At 49.8% G+C, this 13,336-nt stretch overlaps 6 protein-coding genes across 6 annotated transcripts; 2 read left to right on the top strand and 4 right to left on the bottom strand.

Annotated features, from left to right (window-relative positions):
- Window positions 1–354: 354 nt before the first annotated feature.
- Window positions 355–2,618, top strand: N7509_008532 (peroxiredoxin prx5; the record flags this gene model as incomplete). Its single annotated transcript, XM_056633169.1, has 10 exons — window positions 355–489; window positions 549–662; window positions 721–758; window positions 814–967; window positions 1,043–1,215; window positions 1,322–1,368; window positions 1,420–2,058; window positions 2,128–2,347; window positions 2,415–2,505; window positions 2,565–2,618. The coding sequence occupies 10 exons, from the start codon at window positions 355–357 to the stop codon at window positions 2,616–2,618; spliced, it is 1,665 nt and encodes a 554-aa protein (XP_056483789.1).
- A 457-nt stretch (window positions 2,619–3,075) lies between these two features.
- On the top strand, window positions 3,076–3,903 carry bud32 (serine/threonine protein kinase BUD32; the record flags this gene model as incomplete). The annotated part of the gene is made up of 1 exon (XM_056633168.1): window positions 3,076–3,903. The coding sequence occupies one exon, from the start codon at window positions 3,076–3,078 to the stop codon at window positions 3,901–3,903; it is 828 nt and encodes a 275-aa protein (XP_056483788.1).
- Window positions 3,904–4,049: 146 nt separating this feature from the next.
- Window positions 4,050–5,133, bottom strand: N7509_008530 (putative gamma-cysteine synthetase regulatory subunit; the record flags this gene model as incomplete). Its single annotated transcript, XM_056633167.1, has 2 exons — window positions 4,050–5,022; window positions 5,111–5,133. The coding sequence occupies 2 exons, from the start codon at window positions 5,131–5,133 to the stop codon at window positions 4,050–4,052; spliced, it is 996 nt and encodes a 331-aa protein (XP_056483787.1).
- A 367-nt stretch (window positions 5,134–5,500) lies between these two features.
- On the bottom strand, window positions 5,501–5,807 carry N7509_008529 (uncharacterized protein; the record flags this gene model as incomplete). Its single annotated transcript, XM_056633166.1, has 2 exons — window positions 5,501–5,562; window positions 5,663–5,807. The coding sequence occupies 2 exons, from the start codon at window positions 5,805–5,807 to the stop codon at window positions 5,501–5,503; spliced, it is 207 nt and encodes a 68-aa protein (XP_056483786.1).
- A 1,370-nt stretch (window positions 5,808–7,177) lies between these two features.
- Window positions 7,178–8,425, bottom strand: N7509_008528 (aldo/keto reductase; the record flags this gene model as incomplete). Its single annotated transcript, XM_056633165.1, has 6 exons — window positions 7,178–7,330; window positions 7,404–7,567; window positions 7,591–7,772; window positions 7,845–8,026; window positions 8,088–8,145; window positions 8,358–8,425. 6 exons carry the CDS (start codon window positions 8,423–8,425, stop codon window positions 7,178–7,180), a joined length of 807 nt encoding a protein of 268 aa, XP_056483785.1.
- A 452-nt stretch (window positions 8,426–8,877) lies between these two features.
- N7509_008527 (ion-transporting P-type ATPase SPF1) lies at window positions 8,878–12,856 on the bottom strand (the record flags this gene model as incomplete). The annotated part of the gene is made up of 3 exons (XM_056633164.1): window positions 8,878–9,337; window positions 9,392–9,528; window positions 9,581–12,856. 3 exons carry the CDS (start codon window positions 12,854–12,856, stop codon window positions 8,878–8,880), a joined length of 3,873 nt encoding a protein of 1,290 aa, XP_056483784.1.
- Window positions 12,857–13,336: the final 480 nt, after the last annotated feature.

Here is a 13,336-nt window from a genome sequence, read left to right as displayed (position 1 = left end):
CTAGCCATTTCTAGGAGGATCCTACAAAGCCAATAATTATGGGCCTGCCTCTTTTTGTACATCAGTGACCAACAGTTCGGGGTCGTCGACTGAATTTCAGGTCGCGTGTTTCCCTGTCATGCTGCACGGTCCTATTAATTGCCGTAGGTTGAGAGCCTCCTGTTGATCGTCTAGGAAAAATTCCTTTGCATGGTGGGGTGGACAATTGCCCCCGTCGAATGCAGGGAAGCTTCGTGACTAGCTCCTGGCTGCGAAATGACTATTGCAAGCTTTACTCCCTCCACTCCTTTTAATTTCTTCAATTTCTTTCAGGTCTATTTGCGTTGCGCTATCGTCTGATCCTCGTCACCGAGTATGACAATCGATAACAAGAAATATCAGGGGCATGACACTGTTCGTGCTTCGGACTTGGAGTCATCGTCTCCAAATTTTAATGATCCCGTGGCTGAACCTCCGGTTGTGACTCTGAAAACGTGGATTATTTCGTGTGTATGTCCTTCAACTGACTTCAAATCGTGGCGATCAAGCTAAATGTGCATTTTAACCAGATTCTCTCTTGCGGTTATGGCCTTTCTTTCTTCCCAGTGCCTGTCGTGGCTGCGATCGGTACCTTAATTTCGGCAGACATGGGGGACCCCACCGGATATATTTGGTTTGTCCCTGTAAGAAATTCATTCGAATACTTTGAGGATGTGAAACTCAAGTTTAACGTAATGTCAGGCATGGACCATCTCAATTACCTGTGCCTTCTTGATCTTGTATGTCTTCTAGCGAAAATTATTCTTCGCGACTCAATACTTACTTATTTTAAAGTGGTCCGAACACAGATCTTCTGGGCAGACGTTGGTTTCTGGTATTGGGTAATTTGGTTTGCTTCGTTGGGCATGTTATTGTCGCTTCTGCCAAAACTACAAACCAAGTCATCGCCGGATTGGCTGTCTCTGGATTCGGCGGAGCCAACTGCCAGGTAAATATTCTTTCCCTTGAAACTTGAGGTTTTACTTAACTTGTGCTGATAAAACTATTTGCTCGAGTCATTTAGATGGCTGCATTTGTGCTACCTGAGCTCCTACCAAATAAATGGCGTCACATCGGTGTGGTTATTGCCGATCTCACTGTTTACGTTGCCGTGATTGTTGCTCCAGTCACCGCAAGATATGGCTATGAGCTGGGCACTTGGACATGGAACTTCTGGGGAATCGCTATCTTCCAAGGGTCTATCATTTATTGGCCTGTTGCTGCTCTACCATCCCCCTAAGCACCCGTATGTTTCTACTACCTTCTTGGGTTGAAAATATCTTAGGGCTAACAAATTTTCTAGTCTCGGGGTCTCATATCTAGACGCATTCAAGTCTTTAGACTATGTTGGTAAGTATCCGATCAATCCAACATATTAGACCCAACTAATCGATTTTATAGGCGCGTTGCTCTTCATCGGTGGTGCTGTCCCCTTCCTGATGGGTATTGTGTGGGCTGGCGTCTACGACTCCAATGATGCACATGTTGTCGCCCCCTTGGTCGTCGGTGCTGCCGTTCTCGTCGCATTCGCTCTTTGGGAAACCTTTGGTCACCTCAAATATCCGCTTACTCCGACTTACATCTTCTCCAGCTCCTGGGGCCGTGACTTTACTGCACCTGTAATCGCACTTGCTGTTGTCAACATGTTCTACTATTCCTCCAGTATCCTGTGGCCCCAGATGATTACCGTGTTCTACACAAATGGTGGCGCAGACTGGAAATACTCGATCATTCTGTCCCTGCCGCAGGGGTTTGCTATTCTTTTCGGTGCCCTTCTGTTATCTGTCCTTGGTAGCAAGCTTCGAAACTGGCAGTGGCAATTGACTGGATCAGTCTTCGTCATGGTGCTCTTTGGTAGTTTGCTAGGTATCGTAACACCTGAGAATAAGGGTACCATGATTGCGTTTGTTTTCCTCTCGCAGGCTGGTTTTGGCTGGGCTATTTATCTAAGCATTGCCATTACGCAGATGGGTGTTGAACAAAAGAATCTTGGTGTCAGTGGGGGTATATCGGGGTGTATTCGGTTTGCAGCCGGGGCAGGTAGGTCTTCTTTTTTTTTCATCTGCATTGACGTGGAAACGTCAGAGTGCTAACCGTCATCCTCTGTAGTTGCAACTTCCATCTACCAGACTGTATTCACCAAGAGTCTTACGAAGTATATGATGGAGTATATTCCGAGTGCAGTTATTGCCGCTGGTCTGGACGAATCGAAGGTCGCCGACCTCATGACTGTTGTGTCAGGAGGTGCTGCTGCTTTGAAGGAGTACAGCCCAGCTGTTGCAGCTGCAGCTGAAGCCGCTCTTGGCCATGCATACTGCAAAGCTATCTTGTAAGTTTCTTCTGGCAGGCCTTGAAAAGATTTGATCAAATAGTTCAATATCTAATGATCTGTCCAGCGTGGTTGCTATGGTATCCATGGCGTTTGGTATCCTGGGTTTGGCAGCTTGCCTGTGTTGCAAGGACGTGGATTCGAAGATGACAAACAAGGTATGAATTTCGCTCTCATTTCGTGCTACCTTTCATCAAACTAATCTGGTTCAACTCAGATCGAGGTCTATCTCGAAAATACTGATCTCTCCGACCGAAACAAGTACCACTAGATCGATTTTGTTGTCGGGGGTAGCCAAAAGCATTATGGCTTGCGCATTCTTAGCCATGCAAAGCCAAACGCGTGTGAGGATTTTGATTTTGCAATATGCTAACATAATTAGCTGAATAGAGAAACTCAATCCTAATGTCAATGGAGTAGTTGTCTCCTTCGATTAACGACATTTACGCATCCCGATTGTTGAGCAAGATCTCATCAGCGTCTAGTTTCCATAAATTCACATAGTTTCCTCCTAACAAGAAAACACAAGTCCCCTGTCTTTTTTTGAGGTAATTATCCCAAGTTTCCTACCAAATAATGGAGTTGTAGGGCAGTTCAAGTTTATAGTACATAGCCGACCAATCACAAAAGCCCCACTGCCAACTTGGAACTTTTTCTTAAGCTCAGTTCAGCTCAGCTTCTCTTTCAACTTCAACAAATTCCTCTCTACTCTGCAAGAATCCCCCAAAATGGCCGACGAATATAAACCCCCGGCCCTTCCGGCTCCTTTCAACAATACGAACCCTGCACCCGAGCTCCTCACACAAGGCGCCGAAGGCCACCTCTACAAGACCTTCTCGCTCGACCCCTCCATCCCCGCCGCCCTCAAAGTTCGCCCTTCCAAGCCCTACCGACACCCAATTCTCGACCGTCGGCTCACTCGGCAACGAATAATTCAAGAAGCACGCTGCCTCACTAAACTGATTCGCGAAGGCGTCAGTGTCCCCGCCGTTCTCGCGCTCGACTGGGAAGGACAGGGCGGTGATGAAGCCGGGTGGGGAGGAGCATGGTTGATGATGGAGTGGATTGATGGGCCTGTTGTGCGCGTAGTGCTAGAACAATGGGAAGCCTGGATGAAGAAGAATGCCTCATCCCTTGACGCCGCACAGTTGGAGCAGGAGAATGCTCGCGTCAAGGCCCTCTTACGGCGCATCGGCAAGACCATTGGTGGGCTACACAAGGCCGGTGTCGTCCACGGCGACTTGACCACGAGCAACATTATGCTTCGCTTACCGACGGAGGACACTGAGGCTGAGACCACACCGACGGGCGTTTCGACGCAAGGCGAGGTTGTCCTGATTGATTTCGGACTCGCATCGCAGAGTGCGCAGGATGAGGACCGAGCTGTGGATCTGTACGTGCTGGAGCGGGCGATTGGCAGTACGCACCCGCGATCGGAGCCTTTTATGGAGGAATTGGTGCATGGATACCGTGAGAGTCACCGGGGCGCTACTACTACGCTCAAGAGGCTGGAGGATGTGCGGATGAGAGGTCGCAAGCGGAGCATGCTCGGATAAAGAGATTCGTCTTTTTCATGCACAGAACCATGTCCCACTCTCCAATGCTTTCTCCCATATGGATAGATTTGATCTCAACTGGATCCTCAAAACGCCACGCTGAATCATGAATATGAATGTTTAACGACCACCCGAGTTTCCGTTCCTCACGACCGGTTCTTGACGCATGTGCCCACGTCCGCCAGTGCGAAATACCCTTTGTTTTCAACTACTCCCCGATCCTTCACCACGGCTGTATACTTTACCACCCACTGTGGCTCGACGTCACCCTGAATGCCATCACTTCCCTCTGGCGTAGAGGCCAGGATTCCCGCACCCCTCTCGCCAGGGCCTAGGAGTTCCCTCGTCGTGCCGACGGGAAGGATATCATTGCAGTCGTTGTGGGTGAGGAGTTGAATCTTCTCCTCTTTGGCGTATAAAATCAAGGACTTGGGTACAACACAGCAGTCCTTGAGATTGATCTGGTCAACGGAGGGCTTCACCTTGGTGTGAGGCAGGAATCGAGCCAAGCGCTCACTGCCAAACTCCGCCACACCTAGCTGGGCAATCATGCCTTGCTCATGCAGGGATTCCAAGACCCGCCATGTTTGAACCATACTGTCGAAATCGTCGGCGGGCTCGCCGGTACTGACTTCGTTATCCTCGTCCTCGCTGTCGTCGTCTGCATCGAAGAGAATCCCCGGGAACGAGACGATCAGCAAATCGATAGACTTCACATGTAGCTCCTTCAATACCAAATCAATGGCCTCCCTGGTGTGTGCGCATCGCCTCGACGCGGGGATCCCCGGTAGATAGAACAGCTTCACGGTAATATCGTATTGATCCCGTTCCTCTGAAAGTCCGGGCTGTGAAAAGTCGATCGCAGGGATGTATAGATCTCCGGCGGCGTTCCCGGTCCATGAGCGATGGTCCTGGTGGTGCTTGAGGTCGCTGCTGGAGCCATTCGAATTCCCATTCGCGTCCCCATTGGTATGTCCATTTGCGCGCGACTCCGTGCCGTTGCCTTGGAACTGCTGGGAGGCGAGGAAGTTGGAGCGGAGGGATGTGATCAGCTCAATATTGGATTTTTGCGTCAGAGGCTGGCGAATCACAGATGGCCTACCGCCCTGCATGAGATTGCTATTGAGTCAGGTTAGTCTTCTTCCTTTTTTTTCTCCATCTCCCCGGTCTCTCGGTTCTAATCGCATTCGTCGGGTCAGCCACTTACGAGGTGGAGAGGATCAACTTCATGGTGGCGATGATCTAATGATCGGCGGGATATAGGAATACAATCGGAGCGTATTTCCAAGGCCTCTAGAGAGGTGGAGGAGAAGGGGAAGAGGACTAAATAGAAGAAGAAGAAGATGGGATGCCCCGCTGGGAATGCCCGGTGACTTCCCCCACCTCCGCGATTTGAATGACAAATCAAGGCATTCACTATGGACCAAATCTACTTTCTACTTTCCACGACTATCTATGGGGCTATTTACCCTCTACTTGATCAAATACTGCTATTTATGAATACCTAGTTAATTAACACTCAATGTATTCATCATTCAAGTGCCCCCCATCAAAGACCACTACCACTAACTAGTTACTGTATACTATACTCTTCCCACTAGACATTCGTACCCCGAACCATGATGGGCAAATCGCCATTCCCGTATGTCGCTGCAACACCTACCAGGACGGTATATACGTTAGCCATATATCCGAGTCTCCTTACTTAGTAGTTGAGTTTCAAACCCAAGCCTGAGTTCCTAATATGTTTCATACATACCTCCAACCAAACAATCATCGCTAGAACAGAGAGCGCAATTACCAATCACCCATTCAACAGCGACAACAACATCAGAACAGAGGGATTGAGCATAATCAGTGGTAGTTGAGTAGCCTGTGATGACAGTATTACCAGATTCGCACATGTCTGTTCCCCCCCAATATCTCTGGCGCCGCTCCACATGACCACGCTCCGCGAGCTCGCAGGAAATTCGCACACGCCGAGTTTCTCCAACCTTGGCCCATCCACCCCCTCCAGTAGCCACCTTGTGCTGGCAGATAGAATTATAAAATGGCGCCAATGATGAATTATCTGCTATTGAAGACTTGAGATGTCAGATACAGCGTATGATCAAGGAACAAGGTCCACTGGTACCAGTTGAACTACCTTGCGTGCCGTTAAATTTCTCCTAGATATTGTAGACACAGTCAGGACTGCGATACAATACACCCACCACAGCACTCAGTGTGTTCAAATACAGAACCTTCACTGGCACTTACTGGAATTACTAGAGCCGAAGTGGTAAGGCTTCTACTCATGAAAAATATAATCGCCAGCGTGCGCAAGAATGGTTTATCTGCCATATCTTATGGTGATGCGGTTGACTTGGTACTGGCAAGGCAGCTAGCTAGTCTCTGGAGAATTATGATATATTTCTCTAGTGTATGAGACACGGTAAAAGTGAATGCTTTTCGTAGACCGGGGAATGCATAGAAATTTATACTATCCGTGTGACTAGTATTCTCCAAGAGCTCTCTTTTCATCATCCTCAATTTTCTAAGTTTTCAGTGTATGTTTGTACGGGCTCCTTTCTCTGCCACTGTCTCACCAATATTTCGCTAATATATCAAGTTCTCTGTAGCTATATACAATATCTCCCATTGAAGTCTACGGGTAGAGTAACATGCGACCCTTCTATGGCTCTGATCCACCAATAGGGCTCATAACACCGATTCACACAGTCTTCCCGATCCATATCTAGGCAAATAGATCGACCAGTGAAACCAGTGGAACTGGTTAATAGACGGACCTGTCGTTGACTTTACAATTTAGCCTATAGGATACACAAGTTTTCGGTACAACCTCGAGCTCAACTCTTGGCCCATTGGACTGGATTTAAGACTCACTCCATATGCAACTATCCTAATATTATATGGTACTAGTACTACTTGAAGGTGATCATTCGGAAGAGAGGATTTTGCCCAATTGGATTATGCAATTAGGTGTACAATTTCTCGGCATCTAATGGGAAAGTGCGGGAGTCCGAGTTGGGTGAAAATGCTGAAGGGTGAGCTGCTGATATTCCCCGGGTATAGCAATATTCAAGTACATCCACAGTATCTGCCTTGTAATACCTAAGTGAGTTTGAGACGACCCTATTTTCTAGAGGGACTGATAGGTACTTGGATGAATTTCTAGTTCTGCTGAAGAAGATAATCCACATATCAGGTTCGGGAGCACCAAGTGCCACTGCCAAGTATATCGGGAAATTGCAGAAGAACACAGCAGAGCTGGCTAATCCTCATCCACCGTTGGATCCCAGTCTGTCGGACAATACTCCCCCGTATCCAGCAATTTCATATCATCCGCCGATAATTCGAAATCAAACACCTCTGTATTCTCCCGGATTCGGTGGGGCGTCACTGACTTGGGCAATGGCAGCAAACCCTATACATTCGATAGATTAGCCTGTCTTCTTCTCATCGTTGCCTTCTCGTATATCATGATCCTCTCCACTCACCATCTGCAAGCTCCATCGAATCATCACCTGGGCCGGTGACTTGTTATATTTATTCCCGATTATCTGCAGCACAGGCTCATCGAGTCGTTCTCCATGCGCGAGAGGCGAATATGCCTCAACAATGATGTTTCGTTTCTGCAGCCATGCAATGATATCCGAATGGTCTAACCAGGGATGCAACTCATACTGTCCGACTGAGATCTCGCCCCGCCTCCGTTCTCGATATACGCCTCCAGCTCTTCAAGGTGGTGGATTCCGTAGTTAGAAACCCCGATAGATCTCACCTTGCCGGATTTCTGGGCTTCAACAAGAGCTTCCCATGCGCCGAGTCGGGCAGTCTTACCGCCGTACGGTGCATGGATGAGAATTCTGTAGTTATACATGTTAGCCAACGGTAGTATTAACGGGATTGGCTTGGTCCCCTGGCCCGAACTGATTTACAGATCAAAATAATCCTGTCCTGCCTCTCGTAGACTGGAGTTGACGGCTTGTTTGGTCTGCTGGTAACCCATTGATCCCGGAGGAATCTTCGTGGTCAGAAAGATCTCAGATCGGTCGAGTCCCGAGTTCTGGATCGCGCGGCCACAGCCTTTCTCGTTGCGATACATGATCGCTGAGTCGACCTGGCGATATATGCATTAGTTTGGATAGGGAGGAGATCGGCCATCCGAGTAAGCTACTTACATGGCGGAATCCCACATTAAGGGCCTCTGCGGTGGCTTTCTCAGTAGAAGATGGATTGCTATTCAATCAAGGGTGTCAGATAAGTCCAAATGTGGGGGATGTTGATACCCACATCATATACACCTATAATGACAGTAATGCACCATATTAGCTGCAGCTCTGAGTATATCAGAAGGCCTTTGAGGACTTGGTACGATATTCAGGCACTCTCGATCACCCCCTCTCGGAGAACAGCCAGCCAAGGTCGGATGAGGGGAACTTACCCCATACCCAATAGCGGGGATTTCATGGCCGGATAGCATTCGGCGGGTAGACTGGAGGGTCAATTTGGCCGCCATTTTGCAAGATTCGCGATAGGTTTCGACAATTGCAAGAGGTTGTCTAGGTCACGAAGCTAGAAAGACCGAAGTGCGGACTTCCATGCGGCCTCGGAGGCGATGAGATCATAGTTACTATGTGGGGGCAGGGTAGTCAACGTCAGCCATGGTGACCGTGGAATGCTAGTATACACATTCGCGATTAATGATTGCCCTCGAGAATCCATGCATTCCTTCTTCTTGGTTTTGACTGTATTAAACTAAATTGCAATACAATTTCTCTACCTGGCGAGCCCAGACCTAGTATCGAGGAAACCCCGCTAAGATCCATTTATCCTACGATGGATTGAAAAGAGTAAGTTCAAAATCATCAAAAACATGTATTAGAATCGATGTACGTTCTATGGGTCCAGCATCACCTATCTATGTATACAGTACATGACACCCTTCTCTTCTAGCCTGCAGGACATGATCTAGATCGCCCTCTGCTGCTCTTTCTGCTGCTGGGCCTCAGCCTCCTCCTGCGCCTTGCGATCAGCCTCGCGCTTCAGCTGATCAGGACGGCGGACAGCGATGTCCTTAGGACGGAAGTCACTGAACAACTGCTTGAGCACATTCTCAATGATCCAGCAACCACCGTAGTCGAAGATCATTAGCACGGTCAGGGTAATCTTGAACTCGTTGGTGAATGGTACCAGGCGCAACTTCTCGTTGATCTCGGGCACGAACTCGGTCGCGCAGGAGAATGCGACGCCCGATGCGGCAACAAGACCCCAGTACATGGCCTTGTTCTCGCGAATGGACTCGCGGAAGGGACGGCCCTGGTAGTTGATCGAGAAAGTGGAGATTTGCTGGATCAGTTGGAGGAGGTAGATGGCGCTGTTGAGAAGGGAAGGCTCGAATTCACCCTCGAGATCGACGTTGTCGTCTCTCCTGTAGAAATCGTTAGTTTGCTTCCATGGTGAAATCGCGGGTATATGAACGTACGGTTCGGTCTTATAGACATAACGCGACAGGTAGATCAAAGTCACAATGTGAATAGCAAATTGTCCAAGAACGGATCCAATGATGTAGACATTGAAGATGTTTGGCTGCGGGCGCTCCTTGGAAAGACCCTCGACAGACTAAAAATTGGTTAGCATGGGCGACTACAACAAGTGATTAAGGGCAACTAACCTTGGCGCGGGAGATGGACAGGAAGCAAACACTCATCAGCATACCACTGATGGTAACCTGACCATCACCGAACTTGATACCGTCGAGATAGATAACACTGAGACTGTAGGCGCTAATCAAGCAGTTCAACGCAAGAATCTTGTACATCTGAATCGTAGCAACCAGAGTGCAACGACCTTGGCGGAGAATGTTCGGGATAGCAATGACGTTAGCCAATTTGCTAGTGAAGGGTGCGGCAACGGAAGCGTCTCCAAGCTTGATGGTCGGGGGCTCGCTGTCATCCAGCTCTTGTTCCAACATCGACGAAGTGAGCTTATCAGCAAGACCGGCGGCAGCCTGCTGGGCCTGCTGCTGTCTCTGCTGCTGGGGAGTCAAGTTCGATTGCAGGGCCTGAGCACCGGGCGAGGTGATGGTGGGGATCTCCTCACCCTTACTACCGGCAGCGATCGCAGCGGTGCCCTTTCGCTGAGCTTCTCTCTCAATGGCCTTCTGGTAGTGCGGGTTGCTAGGACCAGGCGGGTAGATGTGAGCAATCTGGGCCGGTACAGGAGGAGCGGGCTGATTGAAGCGCTGCATCATGCCAACTTGCTTCTCATAGAGCTCCTTCATCTTGGTGGTTCGGTAGTGTTCGGCGATCTTGGTGAGGTCCTCCTGAGATCCATTGAGAAGAGCAACACCGACGTGGGCCTGCTTAAGAGCACCGACATCGTTGGTACCATCACCACACATCAGAGTGGTGTAGCCAGCATCCTTAAGACCGAGCAGAATATCCTCCTTTTGCTTGGGGGACACACGGGCATAAACCCAGGTGTGACGGAGGAGATCGGGCAGGGCTTTCTGACCCTTGAATTTAGCCAGAGCATAGCCGGTAATACAGATGTCCTTGGTCCTGATGATCTCAGGGTCCAGGGGCTTAGTGGGATCAACATCGGTATTCAGCTTGTCGTCGATTGTACGCCAAACCAGTCGGGTTCCAGAGGTATCATTTTCAGGGGCATCGAGGATAACGACCTCTCGGTCGACAATCTCAACCTTGCGTGCGACATGGACAGCAGTCAATGGGTTGTCACCGGTAATCATAACGACACGGTGGCTGCTCTCATTCAGCATGCGGACGGACTTGATTGCATCATCCTTCAGAGGACATTGGAGGACCAGGAAACCAGCGAAAATCAGCTCGGACTCGATTTCTTCACGAGAATAGTTGTTGACACGATTCTGAGAAATCTCGGCCTCGGTAGAAAGATACTTATAGGCGAGAGCAAGAACACGGGCGCCATTGCGAGTGAAGTGCTTGAAAGTTTCCTCGTAGTTAGGAGGAGGGTTGACCAGCATTCTTCTGATAGTCTCAGGGGCACCCTTGACACCAACAAAGGTGGCCTTGGCTTTCTTCGAAGTCTTCTTGTCGTTGGTGGTCACGGTGGCAATAGTACTCTGGCGCTTCAGGGCAGAAGAAAACTGGAATCTTCTCTTGACTTGAACGGACTCGACCGGGCGAGATGCCACAACGGGGGCAGATCCCTTGCACGAGAGGGTGTCATTTCTACCCAAGGTCCATCCGAGCCAAGAAAGAGTGGCCTTCTCCATGGGGTCACCGACAACTTCGCCTTCATCCAATTTCACCAAGGCGTGAGCACTAGCAAGAACAAGGGTCGTATCGGGGCCAACAGCGGTAGGCTGGAACAGTTCGGTGTGGGCACCATCGGCCTCCACCTTGGCAGAGACTTGGCCAAGGGTGATTCCAGCGATACCGTCAACGACAAGATCTTCTCCAGTCAAAGTACCGGTCTTATCGAAGCAAGCGACATCGACACGTCCAGCGAAGGGAATGCGGAAGGGCTCGGTGCAGAAGATCGCAAACTTGCTCAGAGCAGCAAGACTGGTGTTGACGGCCAAGCTTAGCTCCATAGGAAGCTCCGGAGGAACAACGCTCGTGACGATAAGCACACAGTCCAAAAGAAGCTTGGATCGCTTGCGATCCTTAGCGACACCCTCTTGCCAGACATACCAAGAAGCGGCAATTGCGAAGATCAGGAGGAACAGAATGAAGAGCAAAGCTTCAACATTGTTGGCGGAGACACGCTCAGTGGAGTAAATCATAGTGCGGACAAGGCTACCCTGGCTGGTCTCGAAGCCAGTCTTAACAACCACGCCCAAGGCGCCGTTATCGGGGGGCATTGTAACGCCGTTGGCAATGTTCTTTAGGGTCTCTTCTCCGTTGGTGTTGGGGTGGGTGACTTGAAGGACCTTGGTTCCACCATGCACGAACGAATTCTTGTCCATGCCCTCCGGATCAATCAGATCCTCACCGGGTCGAAGCTGAACCGAGTCCTTCAGGAGCGGGGTACTCTCACCAGAAAGCATTGCCTCGTTGACAATGACACTTCCCTCAATCAGGAGAATATCACAAGCAACGCCACCATCCTCCTTGGTGCGGTTCACCGACATCAAATCGCCAGGAAGAAGCTGATCGCTGGTGATTTCACTCCACTTGTTCTCACGGTAAACCCAGACGTCGTAAGGCTTGATGCTCATTCCACGGAACTCATTTAGAGTACGCTGGCGCTGCCACACAACGGTGCTTTCAAAAGCGACGAGCATGAACAGCGTGAACAGGGAGTAGTACCAATATTCATCCAGCATCCACAGTCCAACACAGAATATCTGGAACACGAAGAACGGGGCGACCGCATGCTCCTGGAAGAGCTCGATGAATCCGGGAACGGGAATATCGAAAGTGTTGTCACCGTAGTGGTAGTGCACGCGATCAACCTCGGCCTTGGTGGTAAGACCCTTGCTCTGCTGGAAGTACTGGAGAGCGGGCTTTGGCTCGGCGTCGAGAACATAGGACAGAGGGGCGAAAGAACGAGTTTCGGGGTAGTAAAGAAAGCGGCGCTTCTGGAAAAGGAACGACAGAGTCTTCTTGCCACCGGAGTTATCGTGAATCAGAGTGCAGACCTCGGCGGAACCGGCGTTTGTGACGGGGATGACTTTGATCAGGCGGGCGGAATCGATGGAGTTGGCTCTAGTGGTGGTGAACAGAGTGCCGATGTTGATATTCCATTTGGTCATCAGCCAAAGAAGCGACTGAGCAGTGATAATAGACCCCGCAAAGACGAAGGTCCATTCCTGGCCCTGGATGTAGGTGTCATAGCGCTCAGGGGAGAGATAAAAAGCGAAGAAAGCAGGCCAGATAATCAAGAAAGGCCAGACGTAGGTATGCAATTGCAGAGGGAGGGGATTATGCAGAGACGCATGTTCAATCTGGGGGGTCATCGGCGAGTTTCGCCCTGGGGAAGATTGTTTAGTTGGAGGCGTTCACTTGGGGAGGGGGGTCATCGATCCAGTGAATCGGAGGGGATAAACGATGGGAATCTCACATGGTGGCAATCTAGGACCGCGTTCTGGGTCGGAGAGTAGACAAATTAGAAACGCATAAAGAGACCGCTCGCAAGAGAACCTTCCAACGGGTAATGCCTGAAAGAAGAAGCCACCTTGGATATAAAAATGATTCCAGAGGGTTCGCCCCCCCGACGCGCTAGGCGCTTACTAAGGGTGGACCCTGCGCGCCATTTGGCGCCGGAACCTTAAGGCAGTAATTCTCCGATGCCTGTGTACATAAGAAGGCAACTACTAGTTAGTAGTTTGGTAACCCCATCTCATTAATGTTTTATTGTATATGGTCCTGTAGGCACTCAATGCCCCGGTGAGTCATGGCTGGCATCAAGTTGACACCAAGTTGGTGGCACAAACCGA

Source organism: Penicillium cosmopolitanum (assembly GCF_028827165.1).
Source record: "Penicillium cosmopolitanum strain IBT 29677 chromosome Unknown utg000009l:1.0-9042332.0:1.0-9050551.0, whole genome shotgun sequence".
NCBI lineage: Eukaryota > Fungi > Ascomycota > Eurotiomycetes > Eurotiales > Aspergillaceae > Penicillium > Penicillium cosmopolitanum.
This window is presented reverse-complemented; position numbering and strand designations above follow the sequence as displayed.